Raw genomic sequence first — 14012 nt, forward strand, 5'->3', positions numbered from 1 at the left:
CTCCCAGAAATAAAGTGGATCCTTAATGGAAGACTTTGCTAAGGAATTAAGTATTAATTAGGGCTTATACAAGATGCATATAAAAAAGATTAGAGGAGATAAAAGAGATTAGAGGTAAACTATAGGTTTGCTGTGGCAAAAGCTGGACGAAAGCCAGAGCATCTATTTCTTAACTTTGGTTTCTTGGCTGATGACAAGCAATACATACATGTACGTGCAGCTGAGAAGCTCACACATTGGTAAAAAGCTTCTTTACTCCAATTTTTGGGAGGGGCAGTGGCACAATGCCCCTACTTCAGGAGCACAGTGCTGGGGGAGTACGTACGCTCCCAGTTATTGAAATGGTTCCTGACTGGAAGAGATCCTGAAGGGTTGTTTCATGAGCTCATGTGATAGCCACACCATGTCTAGTATGGAAATTAAGGCTATACTCGGTGTCAAAGTGGCAGATGGCTTCCTAATGGAGGTGTGGTTTTAATCGAGTGCAGTTGGGTTGACTTGTTCTGAGAAAATGAGCCAACGATAGCTTTTCAAAGGACTCAGAGAGCAGCCGTTGTGATTTTTTTTTTTTTTTTTTTTTTTTCTGGAGGACTTCATGATTTGTTATTGCCTTTGCCTCTCTGCAACCTAGCCAAATATCAGTTACAACACATGTCCCATGGAGCGAGCAAGTGGGAATGTGGAAATCCCGTGTCTTTCCATTTTTGATGTTTGTCTCCAATTTTAATTGATACTTTGACTGGCATCTAATTGCAACCTGAAGTTCAAGCCATGAACCATCATTAGGATTAATGCAATCAGCATCACAGATTTCCATAAGTTCCTGTCAGACCAAACGCAGACAGTACTCATTATAACTTGCAAAAAAAAAAAAATTCCCGTCTGTTGAAATCTGTTTTACAATCACTGTGACCCACTAAGAACAGATATATGAAGAATAATAAGTATTAACTCCTGGGCCAGCGGCAAAGCAGAAGCTGACATGAATCTTGTACAATTGGGAGGAACTGGAAGCCCACCAGAGCTGAAGACACGTGGCCTCTATCTGCTTTGGACAGACAAATTTTTGCACATCCAATAGCGTGGTGGATGGAGAAAAATACACCTTAATGGCCCTGAGCAGCCTCCTCAGATCCTACAAATCCTGCCCATGTGTCCTGGTGTTGTCTGGGACAGAGTTAATTCCCTTCAGAGCAGCTGTTTTGGGGCTATGTTCTGGGTTTGTCATGAAAGCAGTGTTGATAACACTCCGGTGTTTCAGTTGTTGCAGAGCAGTGCTTGCACAGAGCCAGGGACTTTTCAGCTTATCTCAGCCCACAAGTTCTTGCACTTTTACCTTTCCAGTTCTCTCTCCCATCCTGCTGGGGTGGATCGAGGGACTGGCCGTGTGGTGCTAGCTGCCTGTGGTGTTAAACCACCACACCATGGGCCTTGAGCACCACTGCAGGGCCAGGAGCTCGGGTCCTTCAATCCTCACCCCAGTGATCTTGCAGAAGTGCTGGTCTCAACCACAGCTGTACCAACATCTAGACATGGACCTTGTTGATCTGAGCCCTGATCTGTGGACTGATTTCCCACCTTGGCCTCAGACCTGCCCTATCACCGTGAATTTGCCTGAGGACTGGGATTCTGGGCTGACCACATCTCCTGCTTTATGGTCTGCCCTGCTCCTCGATTCTGAGGTGGTGGACAGGACTGGTCAGGCTGTTGCACTTCAATGTATGCAGCTTTGGGATTATAGAGCTATGCACATGGATGCCTCTAGAATTGCAAGCAAACACACAAAACTTGTTAAATTTGTTGAATCATGCAGAGCAAGATTCCCAATCACATCTTAGGTGAACTAAGCAATGAGAAGGAAAGCACTTGTGCAGGGCTAAGAAGTATTTTCTTCAGAGTCTGGCAGTTTGCATCTTCTCAAGACTGTGCTGTGTAACCACGTACCGGCTATTAAATTCCTCATGTTGCAAAGGGTCTGTAGCTTACCTATAAAGTTCAGAAAGTCAATTGCAAAAGTCATTAAACACTTCCCAAACTTGTCAGAATGGTATTTTTAGACCAAGCTGGGAAAAAATTGGAAGTTGGGAAAAAATAATGATGGTTTGGCATGAGGAAAGAAGTAGACACTGAAAAACTGGAAACCTCAGGGAGGTCATGGTACATCCCAGCACACCCAGAGGGGTAAAGCAGCATGTTCTCTCCTCTGTGACTGATCAACCCGTGCAAATCCTTGAGTCAGCTGAGTCCATCTGCCCAAAAACCAGCTGCCACCGTGTGGGAATAAGAAGTGATCCAAAAAGCAAAGGCTGTCTTAAGGTGAATGCCTCACCCTTACTAGTGCTTTGTTATTATGGAAAATATCCACAGATATCTGTCCATCACTTTCTCTGTGAGCCAAAAGCAGAACTAATGCTCTGGATGATTTTTTAGGATATAGGTTCCATATTTTGTAGCAAAACATTCTTGTTCCTGCCTTGTGCCATGATTAGGTGGCTGTGTCAGAAAGCAATATGGGCTTTTCTAGGGATTTTCTTTTAGGCCAAGTTTAGAATTTTAACAAGTACTGAAGGTACAGGAGACATCTGAACTGAAAAGCCTCATAAACAAATTTTCCGTGCACTGACAGCTTTCCCCTGTGGTGCCCAGATGCCTCCTGACAGAGAAAGCTAATGCAGCAGGAAGAATCAACTGCTCCCCGTGAAGGAGTCTGATGTGCCTCTGTTCTCAAAACATCTGCAGGGATGCTGCAGGGAGAGCAGCTGGGACCAAATGGTTTTCACAGTAGGGAGTGACTCAGGTCTGGAGTAACAGGCTCTCACATCTCTCATCTGCCTGAGACACTGGATGGATGAATTTCTGCTTTCCAGGCAGCTGGCACTCTGGCTGGGAACGGCCAGCTTCCACTTACTGGTTGTTCTCTTGCTACTTCCTTCCATTCTCCCACCATTTCCTATACTTGTGTGCCTCCTCGGGAATTGCCTCAGGACAGGAAGCTCCCAGTCTGTGCATGAACACAGGAGGAGGCTGCTGCAAAGCATCCAGCACCCTTTTGCTGGGAGTGTCAGAAATGGGAAATCTCCCAGGTAAAACTCCCCACAGAAAACCTCCTGCTGGGGACCTCCCACTCTCCTGGCCCTTGGATGAGCAGAAAGCCAAAAGCAGTAGAGGAGTTTCTCTTTGGCTAAGGTCATTATCAGGGCTCTGACTGACCATCTCCAGAATCATGCCCATAGCAAGCTGGGCGTAGGTGGTCAGCCTTGAATAAAATATGCCTGGGAAACGTTTTCCTGGAGGTTACCTCTTATAACCCTAGCATTTGCTCTGCCCCTGGCAGAAGATACCTGGGAGTGTTGTAGACAAGGCCACTGGATGTGACCAGCGTAGCCTGACATTCAGCCTGCAAATGCCTCCATGGACATGTTGGCTACCCTGGTTTTGAGAAAGCAAACCATTTGGCCCCAGCTGTTCCCTCTGCAGCATCTCTGCAGATGTTCTGAGAACAGAGGTATATCAGGTTCCATCACAGGGAAGAGGTGAATCTTTTTGCTGCAGTTTCTTCCTGCAAAGAAAAAGTACAACGATTTACAAGGGCAGCTGTTGGTAGCAGGAAAGATTTTCTGCTGGGAGTTGCAGCTCTTCAGGATACGAACCTTGGAAAATCTTGTTGATTGGTTTCTCAGGCAAAAGAAAATAAACACAGGGCCAATGCTGAGAAACCTCCACTTCACTGACTGTCTCTCCTTTGACAATAATTTTTTCTTAACTTCTATGCCCCAGCTTTTGGTCTGATGTGCATTGAGCAGGGAGCATCCCTTGGGGAAGTGGTTCAGAACAAGGGAGACAGACTCCCAGTGAAGAGTCTTTCCCTTCCCTGAGCTCTGACAGATACTTTTTTAAAATGTCAACACAGCCCTCCAGACTGTTTACCCTTGCAACTTCTCTGACAATGTCCTCAGCTATCCATTCCATGCTAGCCTCATGCTGCTCTCTGCATCCCTGGCTCTGTGGTGTTTTGGTATGTTTTACACCATACCTGTCGTTGTGTCTGAAGAGGGCCAAGGTTTCCTGGACAAATCATAGTTTATGTTTGGCACCTAGTCTTCCAGAGTAGATTTTGACTTTTCAGCCAAACTGAAATAAAACAGCTTTGCTTTGAAAGTGAATCGGGGAAAGTCAAGATGGTCTGCAGGGCTCAAACCTTCCTCGTGCCAGACTCGTCAGACTATAGTAGGAAACCATGTGGTTCACAGGGATTCTCCCTTGTAAATTTTCAATGAAATTTGCTGGCAGGTCTCTGGTTGAGAGCTAAACTGACAAGCTTTTGACTCCTCTGCAAGGGGTAACTTCCATCCCATTGCAGCAGCAGCAGCTAGGTGCTGATGGTGCTGGTATGCGTGCCTGCACTGCAATGTGTTCTCCATGCTCTGAGGCACCAAGGTGCAGGGTCACCATTAACTCACCCACAAACCACAGGATGACATTTGGTAGTCAGCTATTCATCTCCTCCTGCCTGTCCCACTGGAAGGGAAGCCAGGATGGACCGCCCTTTCCAGGTGGCAAACTGCTTGCAGTCCTCACTCAAGCCCAGGCAGCAGCATGCATCCAAAGGACAGCTACTGCCCCAGCTCTGGGTGCTGATTTCCACTGGCCCCCAGCTCGTCAGTTCCTCCTACCACTGCTCATTTAACACCTTCCACCTTCCTTGGGTCCCCTCGGGAGGCAGAGTTTGGAAGAGACAAGTGTTCCCATGCAGATCCCTCGGGGATGTAGTGCTGTTGCCAGAAGCGCTGGCAGCCCTCGTGCACCTTGCAAGCTCACAGTGAGTCCCAAGGTGATTGAAGGTCCCAGGAAACAAATGAAGCTGTAAACATAGGAATCCCAAATCCAACACCCCTGTTGGCAACCTGACAAAATCCAACGCCTCTGTTGGCAATGTGACTGGAGCACCCCACCCATCCAATTCAACAGAAGTAATAAACACAGCATGGGAAACTCCCTCAGTATTTTGGGATGTGAAAAGGAGGCCCAACTCCCCTCATTTTTCTTCCAGTTCACAAAATCTGATGAGATTCCTGAACAATTTGTGACAGAGATCCTTAGGGAAGAGAGCCCCACCTCCATGGCAGACCCCGTCCTGACGCACGTCACGAGAAATAAGCATTTATAACTTTGACCTAGGCTGCCTACTAAGCGCTTCAAAAGCTCCTCGCCACACTGAGATCACTGAATAAGCTTCGGTTGAAAATAAAAAGTGACACGGTTTCAATCATGCTAGTTTGTTCGTTTTTCTGAAGGTCTATCGCATGTGGTGGCGGCGTGGGGGTGCGCTCCCCTCCTGGGGCACACAGGGGTAAGCGCAGCGGGACGCGCCACCACTTGAGGGAAGCGCCTCACAGCCGGCAGAACTACAACAACAACGACAACACAAACAAAAAACACAAGTTGTGAGGTCTCAAACACCGCCGTTTCGACCCAAAAGACCCCGGCCCCGCCCGCCGAAGCGGTGACACCACAGCCGGCGCCTCACACGGCCGCCGGGGGCGGGCGCCCGGCGTCGCGTCCGTGCTGCGTTTATAAAGGGCGCCGGTGGCGGTGTGGCTGCTGGTGTTGTGCCCTGAGCTTGACTCGATTTGGCTCATTTCGGCTCGATTTGGCTCGTTTCGGCTCGATTTGACTCGTTTCGGCTCGATTTGGCTCGCCCCGGCCCCCCGTGCCGCCATGCGGCTGCTGCCCTGGCTCATCGTGCACCTCGGCGCGGGCTCCGCCGCCTACATGGTGTCGGTGGATGTCGGGCGAGCCGGGCGGCCCCTGCAGCACTTTTGGCGGAGCACGGGTTTTTGGTAAGCCTGCCATGGTCCTCTCAGGGCAGGGGGCTGTGCACGGCGGCGGGCAACCAAGCAGCAAGGGTGGGAGCCGCTGTCCAGCAGCCCGCCTGAAGGGCGGCGTGCCCCGGGGTGTGATGGAGGGGTCCGGGCTTCTCCGGGCTTGCTGCTGTGGGGTGAAGGGCCCGGCGGTGTGCTGGGGGTTGTGGTTTAGCCTGGAGTGTGTTAACATGGGCAGAGCTGGACGTGGGGCCAGTTAAAGTAAGCGGGATGTTGCCAAATGGGGCCACTCGACAGCCCCTCTCTGTCCTGCGCCTGTGTTTCAGGGCCCCTCCAACACTTAAAGTCCTTCCTCCTGCCCCCGAAAAGGCACACGCAGTGATACCCTGAGCTTACACCCCTCCTTTTCAGCCCTTACACTGTCACAGCCCCTAAACAGGACCCGACAAAGCTTCATCGCCTGACAGCTCTAGGATTTTACTCTCCCTGCAAGGCATTTTCAGTGTGGACCATCACCCCAATGTGCTCAGCGAGGCCAGGTCACCGCGGTTGGGGGACTGGGCAGGAGCTGTGGACAAATCCCAGCCCCACCACTCCTCCCGACACTGCTTTGCCTCTCAGAAAGTCCTGTCTGGCTCAACCAAGCGAGCCTGAGCTGCCCTCCGGAAGCATGAAGGTTTCTAGCAGGCTGCAAGTCAAGAGACAGAATGTTCCTCTGCTGTGTTGTTATCTTATTTTAAGCTAATTATGACCCCCTTCACTCAGCCATACAGTGGATTAATTAATAGGTGAAGGATAAAAAGTCACAGCAGGGGTGAAATCAGCAGCATGTGCTTAGGACAGAATTTTTTTTAATACAGCCCATGAAGGAACTCTGAGAAAATTTGAAAAAAAATATTAGAAAAATTTGAAAAAAAATATTAGAGAAGAAACACAGCATGCCCTAAAAGCACATAGATTGCATTAATTGAAATACATTCTGGTGAAGACAAATATTAGGGCTTTCTGCACTTTTTTTCTTTTGCTCTTTCACTTGTGTCTTTAATTTCTTCTTGCAAGGTTAAGAAACATTCATGAAATACTGCCTTAAATAGTATGTTTTTCTCATTTAAACTTCAGTCCAAGAAACATCCATGCTTTTCATTGCATTAATGAAATTTCATCGGACTACAAGAGGGAGAAAGATGTCACAGAGGATGCTGAGCAGCAGAAGCAGAGGCCCGCTGGTCAGCAGCTATTCAATTATAGCGTAACACGTGGTCCAAACATGGTAGTTCTCTGGCTGTAGGATCCCAGCTCCCTTGAAAGATCCCACCGTGACAGAACTGGGGCCCAACTGTTAAAGCTTCTTTCTGCATCACAGTTTCAGAGAGCTGGTCACATGTGCAGCTTGGGGAGCAGCAGACACTAAAACCTGAGAGACTGCAAGGCTTGAGATTCCCGAACTCAGAAGAGGAAAGGACAGATACTGCTACCAGCAGTAATAAAAACCCACTTTTTTCCAGCATTCTGTGCTATCTTGTCGTGGTTCTGGGGTTTCTCTCCAGCAGGGCATGAATTTCAGCATGCTTATTCAGCATGGACACAGCATGTGAGTGCTTTATGCCTTGATTTCTGTCTAGTTTGCCACTGAAACAGTGCATTGGTCCAAGTTTGAATCATAGTGGACTCATAAGGCACTGCTTCAAAATCCAGTGGTTAACATTGTCCTTATCCACTGGAACAATCGAAACTACCAAAATGGCTGGAGCATTTTTAGTAAGAGTGAAATCAGTAATTTCTCAGTCTTGTGTGACTTGCAGCAATCCCAAGGAAATAATTTTTAAGTGCCTTGTATGCTAGGGAGGTTGCCCAGTGGGGCTCACTTGTGCTGGCTGATTTGTATGAAGCACTACAAGGATGTAGTGCATGTTAGGACTTACACTTTCAAATGAGGATGCAGGAATGGGGTGATTGATGGATACTGTCTTAGCTAGGAAAAAAGATGTGACAAATCCGTTTCCAGGTGGGGTCAGGCTTTTCCCCCTTTGGGGCACAGACGGGTGTACAGTAGCAAACTGTTTCATTGGGGTCCTTGCTGGAGCAGGGATGAACATGTAGAGAGGGATAGAGGAGGAGATGGCAGTATAACTTCCTAGCATGGTTAAAGTCATCACAGAGCTGCAAAGATCTACCAGTATCTACTGCCAGTGACAGCAGCTGAGTAATTACATTTCAGAATCCCTTGCAGACTATATGTTTTGTTCCAGCAGAAAAGAGTAAAGCTTATTGCTGAAGAGCAGAAACTTGAACTTAGAAGACCTGTGTGTTAGCGTGGAAGCAGTAGTAAGTTTGGACCTCTTGTGTGACCTGCCCATCAGAGGAGATACCACAGTATGCAAAGCATAAACTATATTAGTGCATAACTGTATAAGTGAGTAACTACCTGTGAACGATATATTAGAGCACAAGCCATCTCTCCTTGCTATGTGAAGATGTATACAAGTATTTTACCAGACTTTGGGGATAATTATTTTATCTTTCTTTTAATACAAACACTTTAACACTCAGAATTTCCATGTTCCCAGGAGACTTTTGGTGGAGTAGGTAGACAGTGAAGTCTTGTTAACATCGTCATTGCTGACCATCCCTGAGCAAGTTAAACAGCTTGCAGCATTAAGTATAGAAACAAGCCACATGCTCCAGTGCTCCCTTACTCTTAGAGGTGGACTGAGCATTGCTGAAGAATGTAGAGGCTTGGAAAGTATAATTCTGCTTCTAACCTCTGGATATGCAATGGAACTGCTAGCTGATTTTGTAATACGTTTCCTCTTCTCTGTCCTTCTTTTCCCAAAGCCCTCCTTTACCTCACAGCCGTGCTGATCTCTTTGACCTGAGCAAAGATCAAGAGCTGAACCTGGCATACATTTCTTCTGTTCCTCATGGCGGCATTGAACAAGTTCGAATTCACTGGTTACTGGAATTGGTTGCTGTCGGGTAAGCAAACAATTAATGTCAAAATTCAAGAAAAACACTTGTCTCATTAAGTGCCCAAGGCGTGCTCACACTGGTAGATATCATAGGGTAACTGCACGCTGGGTAAGTTTTTGCTTTCCTGGAAGCCAGGTAACGGCCAGTCGAGGGGAATCAATTTGGGAGTGTATGAGATGAAGGAAGGCTAGCTTTCATGCTTTGCATCCTAACAACTGGTTAAGGAGCAGATTGAGGCTTCTTTTTATCTAAGAGCCCTGTGGGTGCACTCTTCAGGCTTTACCAAGACCACCTCAGGTGACACGCTGCAATCATTCCACATCTCCACTGCAGCCATTCCAAGCCCACAGGGGCTTGATTCTCAGCTGTGACATGACCTCCAGGGAGGCCTCAGGCCAGCAGAAGTGTGTGTCATCGACCATTACACACTTTAAGGTTATAGGACAGTATTTCTTATCTGCATTCATCCTTTCTAAAATCCTGCTTGGCACAGACTTGAAAACAGGACTCTAGAGGAGCCCCCAGTGCTTCTTTAAGCAAGGAAGTTTTCTGCTTTGCAGCCAGGACATTTATGCCTAGTATTATGGAGGGAACTCAGCCAGATTTCAGTCAACGGTTACTCCTGCTGTCTTCAGGACACACTAGGTTTATCACTGCCGTTCCTTCAGAGTCTGGTGTTAGCACAGTAACACCTTCAGCTACTCAGTACTGAGAGGAGGAACTGGGAGAAGCCAGACTTTCAGAGCACAGTTTCAGTCTACAGCCTGGCTCTGCATATGTACCTAGAGCTCCCTCTGGCTGTAACTCTGGTTTTAATATTCAGGTCACAGTGTTAACACTCCCTTTACAGGTGGCTATATCTTTTGGGGAAAGCTGGGAACAGAGCAGAATATGATGATAAACGTAAATTCAGTGCATTCCTTACCAAAGCACTTCAAGTGGCAATGCTGTCCTGAGCAAGGCTTTTGTTGAGAAGTGTGTTATTGGCTAGCAATTAGCCATTCTATCAACAGTGCTAGGAAAGTAGCTTACATTTCTGTCCTTTAGTTTGGGAGACAGCAAAAAAGTCCCACAAAGATTAAAACAAACCTGATTTTTTGAGAGTTCCAAATAAAAGCTGCCACTATGTTATTACTACTTCTAGTGTCCTTCCCCTTGGGAATTTCTTTTTACATGTATCTCCTCAACCTACCTATGCACTGCATCTAGTGGCAGGTAAAGACAGCTAAAACATTGTGGCTTTTCATACCAGTTCACTACCCACCTTCTAAAGGATTCATATACAAAATAGAATTTCTAATTCAAGGGCAGACAAATATGTAGTACCATTAAGAGGACAATATTGGAATTCCTTGTTTTTCAAGTCCCGTTTAACTCATATCAATACATTGCTCAGAAAGGGAACACTAATGAAAATGTGTCACCCACCATGATAAATAAGGCAGGAGAAGTAGTGACAACCAAGGTGGAGAAGGCTGAGGTCCTTGACAATTTTTTGCATTACTTTTCACTGACAGTCACTCTTCCCAAATCTCTCAAGTCCTGGAACCCCAAGCCAGGGACTGGGGGAATGAAGTCCCTCCCTTTGTAAGCGAAGATCAGGTTTGAGGCCACCTGATAAACCTGAACAGAGACAAGTTTGCGGCACCTGATGCTTTTCAGGGCCCGGAGGGAACTGGCTGATGTAGTTGCTAAGTTGCCCCATCGTATTTGAAAAGTCGTGGCAGTCTGGAAAAGTCCCCATTGGCTGTAGAGAAGGGAGTATCACACACATTTTTGAAAAGGGTAATGAGGATGCTGGAACTTATTGACCAAGTAAGATCATGGAACATAGATCCTCCTGGATGTTACATTGAAATTCATGAAAGAAACAGAGGTGAACAGGGACAGCCAACATGGCTTCATTAAGGACAATTCATGCCTGACTAATCTAGTGGTCTTCAATGGTGGAATGGCAGTTTGAGTGGACAAGGGAAGACCTACTGATGTCAACTGCCTGGATTTCTGTAAGGCCTTCAGTATGGTCTCTATGGTCTCCCACAACATTCTGATCTTTAAATTGGATAGAGGTGGTTTTGATGAGTGGACAGCCAGATGGTAAGGAACTGATGGATGACTCTATCCAAAGAGTTACAGTCAATGGCTCAATGACCGAGTGGAAACCTGTAGTAAGCAGTGTCTGTCAGGGGTCCAGGCGAGGACTGATACTATTTAATACCTTTCAGGCGAGGACTGATACTATTTAATACCTTTCTTAATGGCACAGACCGAGTGCACCTTCATCAGGTGTGAGAAGGACATCAAGTGGAGTTGTGCAGTTGATACACTAGAGGGAAAGGATGCCATCCAGATGGATCTCGACAGGTTTGAGAAGTGGGCTTATGTGGGAGCCTCATGAAGTTCAGCAAGGCCAAGCACTAGGTGCTGCACCTGGGCTGGGGCAATCACCAGGAACAGTACAGACTGGGTGATGAATGGATTGAGAGCAGCCCTGAGGAGGACCGGGGGGCACTGGTGTACAATGAGCTCAACATGAGCTGTCAGCGTGCACTTGCAGCCCAGAATTCCAACTTTATTCTGGGCTGCATCAAAAGAAGCACGGCCAGCAGGTCGAGGGAGGGGATTGTCCTTCTCTGTTCTGCTCTTGTGAGACCCCACCTCTGGGGGTGCAGCCAGGCCCTGGGGCCTCCAGCGCAAGAAGGATGTAGCTCCGTTAGATTATGTCCAGAGGAGGGCTACAAGGCTGACCTGAGGACTGGAGCACCTCTCCTGTGAAGAAAGGCTGAGAGAGCTGGGGTCATTCAGCCTGGAGAAGAGAAGGCTCTGGGCAGACCTTACAGCAGCCTTCCAGTACCTAACAGGGGCTTACAGAAGGGACTCCTTGTTGGGGATTGTAGTGATGGGACAAGGAGTAATGGAACTGTAGTTCACTTGCATTGGAAGTGTTCAAAGTCAGGTTGGAGTACATGGCTCTGAGCAGCTTGGTGTAGTGAAAGATGTCCCGGGCCATGGCTGGGTTGTGTTAAACGTTCTTTAAGGTTCATTCCAGCCCAAGCCATAATATTTTTCTATGATTTTATGTCCCTGGGGGGAATGAGGCAGGTGGGGTGGTAGGGGAAGGCGCCTAGAACAGGATTGATTGGTCTAGGAGGAAATACAAACTGTGGGGAAAAACAAAACAAAGCAAAACAAAAACCACCAACAAAAAAACAACGACATTCAAAGCAATGATAGTTCTTAAATTTCAGCCTTAGGCTGTTGCTAAGCTGGCCATATTTATCATGACAACCCATGTCACTATTACATCTCCTGTACCTCGCACGGGAAAATGAGAATTTACCAGTCATAAGCGTGGAAAAGCAACAAGATGAAGGAAAGCTCAGACTCTGAAAAAAGGGATGTGAGCAGAGCAGTAGTGGGTTTCAGAGTGTGCATTAGGAACAGGAGAGGTTTTCTTCCTAGGTATTAGGGTGTACATAGGTTTGGTCGGGACGAGTTCTGTGTTGATGCTCGATTCAGTGCATGTGCAGTTCTTTTTCTGAACCATTGACTTCCAGAAGGATGTAGAGAGGTTTTGAGTAAGAACCCACTGACAGCAAAGCTGTATTATGTTGTGAGGTTGGTGAATAGAGAGGACTTACTGAAAGATGATGGTAGGGACCTGACTGAAGTACCTTCCGTATGGAAAACAGTGGGCTGGGAGGTGTCACCACTGTGGAAGGCTGCCAGTAACAGGCGTTGCTTTTCTTCCCAGTGGTACTGCAAAAAGGTGCCTAAAATGTTCCTCCCCAAAAGTAGATGTGTCCACTTAGAAGACTTCTACTTTTTCCTTTTTCACTTCTGTAATCATCTTCCTCATTATGCCTTCTAATAATAAATGACTCGATACTGAATGCATCCCTGTATTTTAACCCTTTTCTAGGACACCAGGCCTGCCTCTTATCTTCCACTTTATTGCACGTTATCCTGTTACTTTACCACCCGTGAAAGGATACCACGAGCCAGGCTGTTTTCAAAGAACTGCTAGTTTTATTTTCCAACCAAAAGCACACATTTGTCTCCAGGTCATGCCACACAGGATTCAGGGTAATGGGGAACCCAGGGTTTCTTCCATGGACTGGACAATTCCAATGTTGTTATTTACCAGTGTCAATAAATGTAGCTATTTTGGTGGCCACATAGTCTGGCCATCCTGCACTCATCAACAGGAGAGCTTAAGGTAAACGCTCCCAACTCTATGCCCAGCTCCATGGGACCCAGACTGTCCCCAAGTTAAGGTCCCTTTTTTATTGTTGTGTAGCAGTACTAAAATTTTTTGGATACATTATGTATGCAAGGCACCACAGTGGACAAAAAATATAGTTAATGTACACAATGGATATAATGTTTTCTAATAGACATATAACAATTTTATTTCAAAATTAACATTAACCTATTTGGAATTACAAGACTATCCCCAGCTCCTCTCCAAGTCCCAGTACATAATTCCTGGTACAACAGGAGAGAAGAGAATCAGCAGTTCATAACATTTTCAGTCATCATACACATAATCTTGGTGTAACGTAGTATAGCAAACATTAACCTGCCAGAAAAAAAGGTATACGTTTTTACTTACCTTCTGCATACTCAGAAATAGTTCACAACCTCCCAGTGTCCCTACATCAGAAGGCTGAAAGCTGTTTCCCTGCTGTGTTTGATGTTGTCCAACACAACTTGATTGTGAGCCAGATCTGTCAACGAAACTGAAACAGACAGTGGTTCTTTTGGTTTCTCATGGTTGGTAGGTTCCTCCTAGCAAAAGACTGAAAGCTCATCCCCTCTGTTACACATTGAATAGTTTCTCTGCTTTAGTGTTTTTTTTCCTACAATAAGTAGGATAAAAAAGAGACTCTTGACTAAATTTCTCAGTCTGATGGGTAAGAAAGACTGCAAGGAAAACTTCTGTTCATTTTTCTCCAAAGACTGTTGCAAGGATACACCTTCCTTAGGAGTTGCTCTTTTTTTATTATTAATATATATTTTTTTAAGATTAATCTAGAGTTAAAGGTATTTTTTCCTTTTGTTCCTAGTTGGTAGTTTGACCCATAAAGATAAAAGGGTTTTGGACTGAAACAATTTAAGTTGACTTCCAGCACTGGATGCTTTGTCACAGCAGCCTAAGAGTGTCTGTATTGATACTAATTGTTTACAGTAATTCCTGTGAACCCACTTCCCCATGTG

The 14012-nt window shown here is 46.3% G+C and overlaps 1 protein-coding gene across 1 annotated transcript in view; it reads left to right on the plus strand.

Moving 5' to 3' along the window:
* Positions 1–5716: 5716 nt before the first annotated feature.
* The window catches only part of IDUA (alpha-L-iduronidase), a 47468-nt gene continuing 39172 nt past the window's right edge, over positions 5717–14012 (plus strand). The window contains exons 1-2 of the mRNA XM_084304726.1: positions 5717–5840; positions 8658–8798. Of these exons, the coding sequence (XP_084160852.1) occupies positions 5719–5840; positions 8658–8798 (263 nt within the window). The 5' untranslated portion in view covers positions 5717–5718. The remainder of the gene's footprint in view (positions 5841–8657; positions 8799–14012) is intronic.

This window comes from Netta rufina, assembly GCF_964035555.1.
Source record: "Netta rufina genome assembly, chromosome: Z".
Classification (NCBI taxonomy): domain Eukaryota; kingdom Metazoa; phylum Chordata; class Aves; order Anseriformes; family Anatidae; genus Netta; species Netta rufina.